The 13,114-nt window shown below is 38.7% G+C and overlaps 1 protein-coding gene across 2 annotated transcripts in view; it reads right to left on the minus strand.

Annotated features, from left to right (window-relative positions):
• slka (STE20-like kinase a) overlaps window positions 1–13,114 on the minus strand; it is a 49,948-nt gene that overhangs the window by 19,386 nt on the left and 17,448 nt on the right. For both annotated transcript variants that reach the window (XM_051650824.1, XM_051650827.1), the window contains exons 3-12: window positions 11,221–11,269; window positions 8,915–9,064; window positions 4,116–4,188; window positions 3,777–3,971; window positions 3,405–3,486; window positions 3,136–3,267; window positions 1,800–2,975; window positions 1,591–1,721; window positions 1,247–1,370; window positions 422–601 (exon numbers count right to left, since the gene is read on the minus strand). In XM_051650824.1, coding sequence (XP_051506784.1) covers window positions 422–601; window positions 1,247–1,370; window positions 1,591–1,721; window positions 1,800–2,975; window positions 3,136–3,267; window positions 3,405–3,486; window positions 3,777–3,971; window positions 4,116–4,188; window positions 8,915–9,064; window positions 11,221–11,269 — 2,292 coding nt within the window. The remainder of the gene's footprint in view (window positions 1–421; window positions 602–1,246; window positions 1,371–1,590; window positions 1,722–1,799; window positions 2,976–3,135; window positions 3,268–3,404; window positions 3,487–3,776; window positions 3,972–4,115; window positions 4,189–8,914; window positions 9,065–11,220; window positions 11,270–13,114) is intronic.

Consider the following 13,114-nt stretch of genomic DNA (forward strand, 5'->3'; position numbering starts at 1 on the left):
CACCCAATTAACCTTTCAAGCCAGCTTTGAAGCCACTCTGATGTTGGAAGTAAATGAATGCAAGAGCCAGAGTTTCATTAAGCAAGCACAATGTGATAAGAAAAGAACTGTGATGCATTTACAGGTCTGAATCCAAAGCAACACTGCTGAGATGAGTCAATAAGGACAAGTGAAGAAATCAATTCCACTTGCAGCTGCATTGTGATTTGAAAGCAATGCTGCTAATGCACATTCGTTAGTGAAATGCAAAACTGTCAGTTTGGTTTTTTAACAAGTTGCACCCCCAAAAAACAACAACAAAAGAAATATAAACGTCAAGCAGCCCATCTAAAAGCATACAGATATGGCAACAGGTCATGGCCCCATGAACAAATACATGCAACCCAGTGCATCTGATTCTGCGCCTCTCTTTCTCAGTTACCTCTTTTTTGCGGTTCTTCAGCATGTTCTGGAATTTTGAGAGCTCCTTATCCTGCTCTGCTTTGATCCTCTTAGCCTCATCTCTCAGCCGGTTGGTGTGGTCCTGCTCCAGACGTTCTATGGTCTGTTTCTGCTGTTTCTCAAGGTTCTCCACCTCTTGGTCATACTGACGCTTCTTTCCCTGTGAAGAAGGTAGAGAGAGAGTGAAAAAGAGAAAGAGGAATATTGAGTGACTGTAACTGACCACTAATGCGCTCTGAGCAACTTGAGCTGTGTGTCATTGTCTAATGACACACAGCTCATTAGACAAATGTCTAACATTGTGTCCTAACCAGATGCACTGTGATGCAAATTTCCAGTGGGAAACTATAGGTCAATCATGGTCAATCAGAACATATATGATGTTTAATATAATGCTATGTGGACAAGGATATTAGACCAATGAGATTTGGAAAGAGCTACAGAGAGCACTTTCTTTTTTTTTTTTAACTCAAACTTGTCTTGCATTGCTTGCTTTCATGTGGGCTGGTTAGGATATAATCTCAGACAAACACAGAATAGATAGAACGGATTGCTTGTCGCTTTATTGTATTGTACCTGGTTAGGACACGGTGTTATGAACTACCTGTTACATGAATCAATCTTGTTTTGTTTAGATACTTTTAACTTGTGTATCATGCTACATCTGAGTAACACATTTTTTCAGTGTTTGCAGACAAAACAAAAGAGTCTACCATAAACAATGGATGACCCATTGTTCAGGTATTGCATTGTGTTGTGTTGAATGTACTGTAAATAAATCTCGTGAGGAAATGAGGGTGCTAACCGTCATCTCCTGTTCGAAGCGTCTGAAGAGCTGCTCTTTCTGCTGCTGGAGTTTGTTACTGAGCTGCTGTTGAGCTCTTTGCTCCTCCTTCTGCAGCAGCCTCAGTTCTCGGAGCTCCTGACGCCTGGGGCACAAAAAAAAAAAAAACAACACACTTGACACATATCAGGTTACATGTGTAATCACTATGAGACTCCAAAATGAGAATGAAGGGTTTTTCTGAGGTTTTAAGACATTACTTGCATCATTTACAACATAGACCTAATAACGGTCAAATCATGTAACCATAGCAAATGCTCCATAAAGAGACAGATCTAGTGTTTGATGCCAGCTTTATTCGATACCTCAAAAATCTCAGTTCCTCGCTTTTGGTATCATTTTCGGAGACAATCTTTGATGTGGTGACGCTCACTTCCACCCCGTCAACCATAAACTTACGGGTCTTTTTCAGAGTTTTCTTCTGACGCTTGGTGTCCTGCAGGAATGAATGAAATTTATTGAAGATATTTACTTTCAGAAGCTTAATTTCAAGCACATTTAGGCAATCTTGTACCTGTATAGAAATTGATCCCTCTTTGCTTTTCGATAGGAAGCTAGAGATTGAGAGATTGATGTCAATGCTGTTAGTATCTGCAGCAGAACTGCTGCCTGAGTCAGAGTCTTTCTCCTTTTCATTATCAGGCTTCACCTCAGCTGATTTCTCGTGACTCTCGGGCAAGGTAGGTGCTTCCTGGGCCTCTGGTCTGTCTTCTATGGCTTCTTGAGGTTCTTCTGTTGCGCTGCCCTCCTTTTTTTCCATGCCGTTGATGACAACTACAGGCAATTCATTCACAGAGGTCTCTTCTACTAAATCTACCCCCTTCTCCATCTCAAATGGTATATTCACAGGCACAACAGGCTTGACCTCTTCATGTTCTGATTTCTCAACCTCCTCTGTTGACTCCTGAGGGAGTTCCACTTTTACCTCTTCTGTAGGAACATCTGTGGAGATTACTGTTTGTGCCTCCTTCACATCTTCTATAGGGACATCTGGTGAGGTTACTGCTTTTTCTTCTTCCTCCTGTTCCTTCTTATCTGCTTTCTCACTCACAATTTTGTCTTCAGTCTTTCCTGAAACATCTGCTCTACTTTCAGTTGCTTCGGTGATGGCTTCTTCAATAGCACTGTCAGGTTTGTTCTCTGGTTCAGCTACTTGTGAAATCTGAGTACATTCCTTTTCTTCGTCTGTGGTGATTTGTGTTTTGGTTTCCTCCTTCTCATGTTGCGTTTCTTCATGCTCTTCTTCTTTATTCTCTTCTGGCTCCTTCACCTTCACTTTCTTCTCTTTCTCTCCAGTCTCCTCACTGACCGTCACAATCTCTTGGAGGACAGTTTCAGTGTCGTTTGATGCTGGAAGGTTTGGCTGATCAGAAATCTCTATTTCGGTGGTCATTTGTGTAGGAGACTCTTCTTGTTTAGGTACAGATTCCTCACCAGAACGTGAGTTCTCAGTGCCAGCATCTGACACACTAGCCCCATTCATCTTCTCATCCTCAGCATGGCTGTGCTTGCTGGTGTCCACCACCATGTCTGAGGTTTTGTCACTAGCTTGGTTCTCTGAACTGGGTTTTCGCTCAGGTTCAGCCCTCTCTGTGACCAACTCAAGAGTCGGTGTGTTCTGATATTGTCTCTCATCCTCTGAGCTGCCGACGCTGGTGTCTGAGAATGCACGTTTGTGACCAGGCACTGCCTATATGCATTAAAAAGAGACAAGATGATTACAATAACCAAAGACTGTGTACTCAGATAATAATGGAGGACAACACCACTGTATTTTGAACAATTTTCCAACCGTGATTCTACTTGCTAATATTTTGAACTGAAAGTGGTCAAAATGTTAATGTTCGTACCAGCTGAGCCTCAGGCTCTTCTTCCTCGTCTTCCTCTTTTCCATCCTCAAACTCCTCAACCACTTCCGCTTTGGCCTCAGCAATCAGCTCTCGCAATGGTTTATTATCTGCCACATTCGAAACAAATGGATGCTGAAAGCAGAGAGAGCCACGATTAAAAAAAAAGAATATCAACCATGGCTGCTCACCATCTCCTGCATTTAATTTGACCCTTTTAATTAATTGAAATTAAAAGTTTCAAATCATTAAATAAAAAAAAATGGCCTTACCTGTAGGAGCTGTATAGAGTTCCACCTGTTGTCTAGGTTCTTATCCAGAGCCTTCCTTAGGAAATCACTGAACTCTGGAGACCTGTTTAACACAGTGTAGGAACAAATATAAACCCTCTGCTGGCTGTGAAAGGATTCATTTGGGCTATTACAGTCATATCTACTGAGCAACAAGCTGTGCAGTTCCAGGCTGCTCATGTGTTGGGGCTCTGGGTGGGCGATTCATTGTATGACTCACTAGCTCGACAGCTTCCAGCCTGGATTTATCATTTTCAGTTGAGTGGTGATACATAAATATATCAATAATACTTTTATTGATAATCATATTTCGATTCATTAATTAATTAACACGATGTGATTCAGAGCTCTAACCATCGTGATGGAGATGCGAGCGTGGGGGGCTCAGATTTAGCTATTTTTAGCAGGACTCTCATTGGGTTCATCTCGTGGTTGGGCGGCTCGATCTGTGCCAGCTCGATCAGAGTGATCCCCAGGGACCAGATGTCCGCTTTGTAGTCGTACGGCCTGTCCTTCGACGTTTCGCACATCACCACCTCAGGAGCCATCCTTCAATTTTGAGAGAGGAAAGGAGACGATTTCAGTCAAATGGACAAACAAAACACATCATATGAGCCACATTCACAGCTTGGTTCCTCACATTGTGATCCATCTCATGATTCAGAATAAGACCTGATAAACTGAGTGACTAACCAGTACGGAGTTCCAATGAAAGAGTCCCTTCTCTGTAGAGTCTTTGTATTCTTTGCAGACACCCCAAAGTCAGCTGACAGGAGACATTGATAAAATTTAGACACATATGACTAACAGCAATATGCAATAAAAGAGCTGTTCATTAATAGGTCATAAAAATACTTCAAATCTAAGATGAATATTTGCAATTTTGTCTTTTCTCCCATAACATAAGATAAAAAATTTATTTTACATTTTGTCATTATTTAGAGCGTTTTCACACCTAGTTCGTTAGAGCAGTCCAAAGGGTCTCAGAGCGATATAACATGTATATGTGAACAACCCAAATGATCTCAAACCCCCCCCCAAAAGTTCCCACAAATGAACCAAACTCAGACCATCCCTTTATTTCTGTTGAGAAACACATTTTCAAATAGTCATAGAATATCGTTTCGTTTTCCTTTATGCGAAATAAGGGTTCTTGGGTTTAATCGGAGACCCTTAACATAATGTGAAAGTAAAGAATTTAGGACAGAAATATATTACTATTGCATAATATTAATAGAATAGATTAGAATATAATTTGCTGGGTTGTCTGGGCTATATTATAAACTGTGTAAATATAAAGATGACCAAAAAGAGGGACATGTTTTAAGTATTTGGAAATATTTTAACATTGAAATTATTATTTTTCATGTCATTCTACCCCTGTGCAATATTTAAGTTGTTAAAGCCTTAAAGGAAATCATATAGCCCTATTATGTGATTCCAAGTTATATACATTACTGCTTAAGGTGAATGTGTATTCAGCACACATACAACTTTAGTATGACAATTTATCATCATAATCACAATTATATGTATGCCAATTTATTGTTAGCCAAATTACATACAGTAATCATGACTGCCATGGGGTCTGAGTTCTGAGAGAATTGTGGTATGAATAACAAAGTGTCTGAGACCACATCAATGCAAAAAGGACCAAAAATGAAACTGGGTCCTCTTTTAAGGCCACTTCCGTTGTGAAAACCAAAAGCACTGAGATGCTTTTTTTTGCCAATGTGTGAACGGCTTGTAACGCAACTTAAAAAATGAGCCCTTCCCGGACTTCCTAGGTTGCCTATTAACCCTCTGTGGTCTGAGAGTGTTTTGGGCCCTGGAGAAGTTTTGACATGCCTTGACATTTGTGCTTTTGTCAGTTGCTTAAAAACATATTAATGGCTAAAGTCTGATAACACTGTATTCAGCACAAACTGGGCTACAATAATATGTGAGCAACATGTAAGTACATGTTTTTATTTTTGAGAAAATAATGTTTATGCGTGGTTTTTGAAAAAACAAAAAATTTAAGTCAATTAAATAAGGCCATAAAAACACATACTAAACATTTGTTCACAAGACTTTTGAAAACTGGATCTTGTAGCCTAGAGTTTTTGCTACAGAATGATGTGAAAACCATCCTGAGCATTCATTCATACTAAACAATATAGCAATTTAACTTTTGTAAGACACTTTGTGTTAGAAAGGCCATATGCGAGGAGCTGTGGATGACCATGAATATTGATGTGATTCACACCTGAGGAGACAAAGACCCCTCCCCTGAGAGAGAATGAATGTGAGGAGACTTAATAATTGAATTTATTGTTTGTAGCTTATTCACAAAATCAAGTTTAAGTTAAAAGAAGTAATCTGACTATACATTTTCTCTACTTTAGACCTACACTACCGTTTAAAAGTTTTAGATCTTTAAGATATTTTAATGTTTTTAAAAGAAGTCTCTTCTGCTCACCAAGGCTGCATTTATTTGATCCAAAATACAGCAAAAACAGTGATATTGTGAAATATTTTTTACAATTTAAAATAACTGTTTTCTATTCGAATATATTGTAAAATGCAATTTATTCCTGTGATCAAAGCTGAATTTTCAGCATCATTACTGCAGTCTTCAGTGTCACATGATCCTTCAGAAATCATTCTAATATGCTGATTTTCTAATATGGGCATATTTACAGCACATTTTACACATTTACACCCGAACAGATATTTGCCAGCACAAGCTTCGTTGATGATAATGAGGCAGCATAAACACTAGTTAAAATATAATCTAAACATTCATATTATTTTTAAATCATATTACATATCATATTTATATCATACAGCATACAATTTAAATACCTGCTTTAGCCGAAACAACATTTAAATGTAACTAAAACTTGCCAATTAGGACATATTTCAAATTTCAATACACTGAATCCTGGCTGGCAAGTCTGGAAATAGTCCAACTAGTAAAATATGTACATGTTTATATAAAATAGCATGTCAACTAATGTAAGTAAAGACTTACTCATCCGAAATTGTATCCTCGGCTGGATCAAGTCGCTCTTCAAACGTTCATCGTCGGATTCCCGCTCTTCTTCTGAGGAAAATGTGAACTCTGTCACTATCCAGGAGCATCCTAACCTGTGTAGCGTGCCATCTTCCAAACGCGCAAAAAAGTGAATGAACTTGATGCTTTTTAAGGCATTGTTGGGGGCGTTTACCATTTGCATCGATCGCCTCAGCACAATACCGTATGAATAGCGTGCTCTGCTGGTGGGTGTGATCACATTAGCGATAATTAGCTGAGCCAGGAGATACTGTACATCACTTTGTTTCATACAGATTACATTGTAGGAGAATATTTGTTTTAATTTTGAATTGTTTTATTTAAAAGTAGACATTTTAAGCTTTCTTTAGACATTTGTTTCATGTTTGTCTAATAAGTATTCGCAGAGTTTCAGTACATTTTTGTGACGTGTTTCAGAAAGATGCTCACGAAGACAGAGACGGCTGAAAGCGCACCCTGTTTATTTCCTTTATTTTACAAAATTATGTCTTACACTTATCTGTATGCCCAAAAATGATGGAGTATTTTAAGTTGTTTCTGCTGTTATGAGGGAAAAATCCAGCAGGACCCGCCGCCGCGTCCATCAACCCCTGAGGGTTAAAGCTTGTAGACTGATTTTAATGCGAAGGGAGCGGGTCGGTTTTGCCGGGAAAATCCAAAGAATGTGACGTTTATGCACGCTCCCGAGAGCCTTGCCTCAGTGCTTCTCTTCCGCTATTTAACAGCGACAACAAACTGCAACACTAGGTAATGTTATCTTAGAGATGGAATAAAGCAAACGTCCGGCTCCCAGCACAACACCGACTCCTACACAAACTCAGAGTAAGCCCAAAAAAAAAACAAAAAAAAAAAAACAAACATTTATCTACTAAATCGAGCAAAAACTAGTGTGAACATCGGCAGGGCATTTGATTCCTGGAGGGACCTTCGTTCGGTTTTGGGGATCAAAACCAACCCTGAATTGGCTTTCTTCTTATTGGACAGGTAAGCTTACATATCTGCAAAGCATGTGAAATATAGTGCCATAAGGACTGATCTGTGTAATTTTAGCTAACTTGATCTTGCCGGTTAACACTGACGAACTGCAAGCTACCTTGCTTCGTAACGTTCAAATAATTTCAAAGATCTTCTCTTTATATTAAAAGACAGGTTAATGTCAATGTTAATCTGTAATTATTCAGCAAGGTAAACTACAATAACACATGAAATGAATGCTAGACAATGTTCAAGATAATGCAAAAAGACCCATTCATTAGTGTAACGTAACTTGGTTATACAGAAAATATATACATTCTATCATTATAAAACAACAGCGCATTGATATATCAAAATGACAGTGATGGAATCACATCAATACTGAATTGTGTCAACATATTTATAATGTACAGTCTATTTTATAAACCGCTACTGTCATCATCCACCAAATTTAGCTAACAGCTGTTGATAAAGCTGGCTAGCTAGCTAACGCCGACATAGGCTATCGTATAAATGCAGTCAATCTATCATGCAAGAAAAGTGATTACTTCAAACTACAGTTTCGCATAGTCAGACCTATATCCACACTTTGTTTTAGCCCTGTTCCAGCACTGGAGAGTCAAATATAAGTCTCAAAGTTTGTTGTAAAACAATAAACTGTGTAATTTTAATTATGCTACCTCATCTGTCAGCATGATGTCGGTGAATCACGTTCAGTCTCTTTGTATGTTACGTCATTGTTTTGGTCGATGTTCGCTCACTTGCTCGCGTCCCTATGGAGTGTGTGCGTGAGCACGAGCAACAGGTAGCTGGCTGCAGTTCACTTAACGGCCACAGGTCATTAATAACAAGGGTTTCTGAATATCACATACTGCACCTTTAACTGAACTGGGTTTGGTTCATTTTAAACGGACTATATGCGAAACCACCCTTACTCACCCGTGTGTCATTCTTTGAGTGAAAAACAAAATGAGATGCTCTTTTTCCATTCAACAAAACTGAATGGTGATTTATGCTGCAAAGTACTTAAATATCCTAGAAGTACTTTAATATCTTCTGAAGCCTTGCGATAGCTTTGAGTGGGAAACAGACCAAAATGTAAGCTGATATTTACTGATAATCTCCCCTCCATCGGAGCTCACGGGTCTCACTGTATGACGCTTTGACCTTTTCAGAACTTGAGAGAGAACTTTGGCAAAATAAACCACTATCCACTTTCCTTATAAGGAAAAGAGCAGCTCAGCCTGTTGTGCCTAAAATCTCCTACTGTATTCCACAGAAGCAAGCAAGAGGTATAGAACAATATGATGGTAAGTAAATTATTACAAATTTTTCATTTTTATGTGAACTATTCCTTTATTTACCAAAGATCCATTTGGCAAAACCAATTTTTATTACTGCCATTGCCCCACAGTTACCTGTGAGCCAGTATTTATGTACAGTTCATGAAAGGCATTACCCAATTTGATGTCCCCATCTGTGGTAATGAGAATATTTCCAGCCTTTAGGTCCCTGTGAATAATCTTATTCTCATGGAGGTAAGCCAGCGCCTCCAGCGTCTGTTTACACACAACCCGGATCTGAGGCTCTGTTAGTGGCCGCTCCAGCTCTGCAGACACACAACACACACACACACACACACACACACACACACAATGAACTAGCTGTCTGTAACTATCTAAGGCCCCGCTAAACAAGTATATATCTTATCAGATCTTTATCTTTGCTGTGAAGTTTATTCAAGTTGAACTAGACACATAATCTACGATGTTACAGTGACAAAGGAAAGGGCTGTGGCTCATTTTAAATGGACTTTTTCTCTGTTGCTGTCCTTTGACAGGTAGAGCACACTGCTCCCTTGTGACAGAGGCAATGTGAACAGACCTTTATAGCAGCAGCGCAGTCTGGATAGGCCCTCACAGAACAGAATAGACAGAAGGCAATAGAGGGAGTCATAGCAGAACAAACAGTGAGTCAACAAAAGCATGAGAACACCACCTCACCCATTACACCTCCCACCAACACCTCTCTTACAAGTTAAATGTAGTAGCCAGATTTTCATCACTGTAGACTAAACAGCCATCAGAACAAGAGGTTTTATCATCCTAAAAAATACCTTGGAAGACCCCGTTTACAACTGCACAATGGTTTTCCATCACTTACAGTGGCATGCTTTGCAATTGAAGACTGTAAAAAATGACTAGGATATCCTTTGTTTTTCCGCATGCCAATCTGTCTCGCACAAGGTCAAATGATCGGCCTTTAAAATAATACTCTTTTGATAGCAAGCCCATTCGGACGTGTTTGACGCAACTACGACTGCTTTGCGACACTCTTTTAGCACAGTCAACGGCAGGCTCATGTGCCCACAAACATAAAGACATGAACTGTCTGCATGTCTGGGAATACTAGGCTGCATGGTACTGTGCTGCTGCTGATATTTGCATCACACACATTGCGTGAGACGTACCGGCTTAAGGAAAAGTATACTTTGGCCTTTTCGATGGTCGACTAGTTGTCCAACAACCGATTAGTCTGACTAGTTTGTCGAGATTTTTTTCCATAAATATTTTTCCTTAAATATTTGTTATATATTTTTAGCAGTGGTGCTTTACTTACTCTCTTTAAATTCATTTCAAAGCACCACTGCTACAGCCATACACATCAAAACGGATGTCTGTCTGTTCTGTTTTGTGTGTCTGCCATGAGTGTTGAGTTTTAAATGCAAAAATATTAAAATAGTCCAACTTATTTGCATGAGATCACTGCATTCCATACTATTTTGTTGCGCTCTGTCCAACTGTTTCTAAATGCAAGAATGTGTATTGCGTATACAAAAATGCATATCATATGAAGCATCCTCTAATGTGACAAAACCTAAGATCTGGTTCTATTTTGGGGTCAGGCTAACTCCAAACAAGCATAATTATTCAGGGATTCCTTAAAGGTACACTCATTTTTCCTCATTAAATAAAACTTGACTCCCAAAAAATCAATAGTAATTCTGAGAAATATAATAAAATCATGAGCACTCACATGAGATAAAGACTCCAGTCATACCAGTAACCTTATAAAAGCTGTCTAAATCTACAAATGGTGGGTCCCCTCATGGGGGCTGCCATGTTAGGAACCGAGTACTACTTGAATAATCTCAGTAACCACCCTGTTATTGGACACTTTCACTCATGGATTCAACTAATCATGTCTGACTGTGAATAAAGAATTTTGACAATGGCATCAGTTCCTGAAAACCGAATTATGCTGCATCCACACCACTAGGTGTCAGTGTAAGTCCAAGACGATATAAAAATAAATAAATGACTAAGTGCACCTTTAAGACCAATTAGTCAACTAGTCATTTAAGGCAACCCACTGACTTGTAATTTAGCACATCCCTAGCTTACTAGATGTCTGAATGTTGTTAGTACAATTAAGAACCATGAAAAATCAGAAAGTCTACTGGTCAATTGGCCGACATTGCATGTCACTGACACAGGCACTCGTCTATTTGGGAACATTTTAAGGTTTCAAACTAACACAGAAAAAGGCTGAGTAGCTTTAAAAAGAGCCTAACTGCTCCTTGAAATCTGACTTGGATAATCATATGCTTGGTGCAGTTCAGTGGCAAAAATGAGAAAACAGTCCTGGTGTGCCAGTGAGGTCTGGAGGAATGGAACATAATTTTACTTAGCGCACGGTAGAAATGACTCATTACAACCACAATGCCTTTTTTTCCTTCTATTAAACAAAGAAAATAAAACTCACCCAACATAACAGCGTCCACTGCCCCTCCGGCACAAAACTCAATGAGAATCTAAAGAAAGAAGAGAAAGTCCAGAAGATGAATGAACTAAAAATATGCTTGACACTGATGCCACAATTTGACCAGTTCATTGCAATGAAGTGTTTTACATCCCTATTATAAGCTCAAAACATGGTGTGTGTGTGTGTCTTCTGGCATCTATCCAAAGCACTAATGACTACCCTTATATTCCTGTTCAGTGGTCTTTGTGAATGCCCCTCTCATGTTCCATTAGAATGACTGATGACGAGATATGATATTTTGCGAAATTGCTAACATGATTTCTAATAACATTCACTTATTTGTCAGTATATTGGATAATGGCAACCAACAGCAATGCAGCCCTGTATGAAACTTAAAACTCTGAGTGACATGATAAGTTATATGTAAGTTAATACCATCATATTCCAGTGACCAGAGCAGCTGGTCCTTAATATACTTCCTAAGGTTACAGGTTCTGCAGCAAAATCAAAGCAAACTCTATATTGTGCTTTTCCCATGACGAGAGATATGGAGAGCTAAAGAGAGGTAATGAACAAGGATGACAGAGAAAAACAGAGTAACAGAAGCAGTATTATCAGAAACCAGGAGAATTTACAGCATTATAGTTGGACATTAGAGTTTTAGTTCTTCTATATAATGTTAACTCCATGAAAAGTTAACTGAATCCGAATTAAACATGAACTCCGACAGGACACATGAGTTATGTAACATTAAGTGACAAAATAATTGACTGCATTGCAGATTTTAGGATTTAGATTAGTTTTCTATTAATATTCTATTTTATATATATTTGAGCTCTAACATAGACTGTTGAAAGCATCCCTCCAAGTATTAAACACAGTGGTGCTGCTATGAGCCATGCATTAATATCTCTTGATTAGCAACCAGGCAAAGCAGACTGGACTTGTATCTAATTAATTCATGAGCACTTTCTTTGGTCATCTGAAAAAGGCCATTATCCTTCTATACATGCCAACCGCAGAGGGGTCGTCATATGAAACCATCCTGCCGTAATTATCCAGGGAGCTCTATGCAAGAAAAACAGGATTCACTGATAGACTCAGAAAGCAGACAGGGGAGAACTGAGAGGCATCATTGACTAATATGAAGCTGTTAAGCCATGCCATTGTCATTACTCGGTATCAAATTATGAAAAATGAAACGAGCAGGTTTACAAATTGCTAAAGAAATCATGGGACAAATTACATAATGCATTTAACTTCCATAATGTGACACACTTCCGAGTAATTCTGAGGAAAGTAATGTAGGGCAGGACTTGATTTATCCAGAAGGATTTGCTTGGATCGAATTTTGTTTCCGATTGGATTATCCTTTTTTTAAACCATTGTGTACTGTATGTATACAGTTCATTCACAACACACGCTCTTCTAGAGCTATAAAATCCAGAATCCACGCAAAATACATCCAACATTTAACATCACACAATACTTAAATACACTAAAGGAAGCTTAGGAAAGAGATGTGGGCAGTGAAATTGCAGAGTAACAGTGGAAGTGGGCATTGGAGCATGTACACAACTGTTCTATAAATGCTAGACACTGCTTAATCCAGTTTAAAATTATACATATTACATTACTCCTTAGCGAAACTGCATAATATCTATCCACATCTCTCTCCTATGTGTGAAATGTTTATCAGCTGATGGAACATTAATTCACAGTTATGTGCTCTGCCAAAAATACAATTCACGAGTACTCTTTAAAACTGGAGTCATTAAAAGGAATAATTCACCCAAAAATTTTTATTCTCTCATCATTTACTCACCCTCATGCCATCCCAGATGTGTATGACTGTCTTTCTTCAGCAGAACACAAACAAAGATTTTTGGAAGAA

This window comes from Myxocyprinus asiaticus, chromosome 23, assembly GCF_019703515.2.
Source record: "Myxocyprinus asiaticus isolate MX2 ecotype Aquarium Trade chromosome 23, UBuf_Myxa_2, whole genome shotgun sequence".
Taxonomy (NCBI): domain Eukaryota; kingdom Metazoa; phylum Chordata; class Actinopteri; order Cypriniformes; family Catostomidae; genus Myxocyprinus; species Myxocyprinus asiaticus.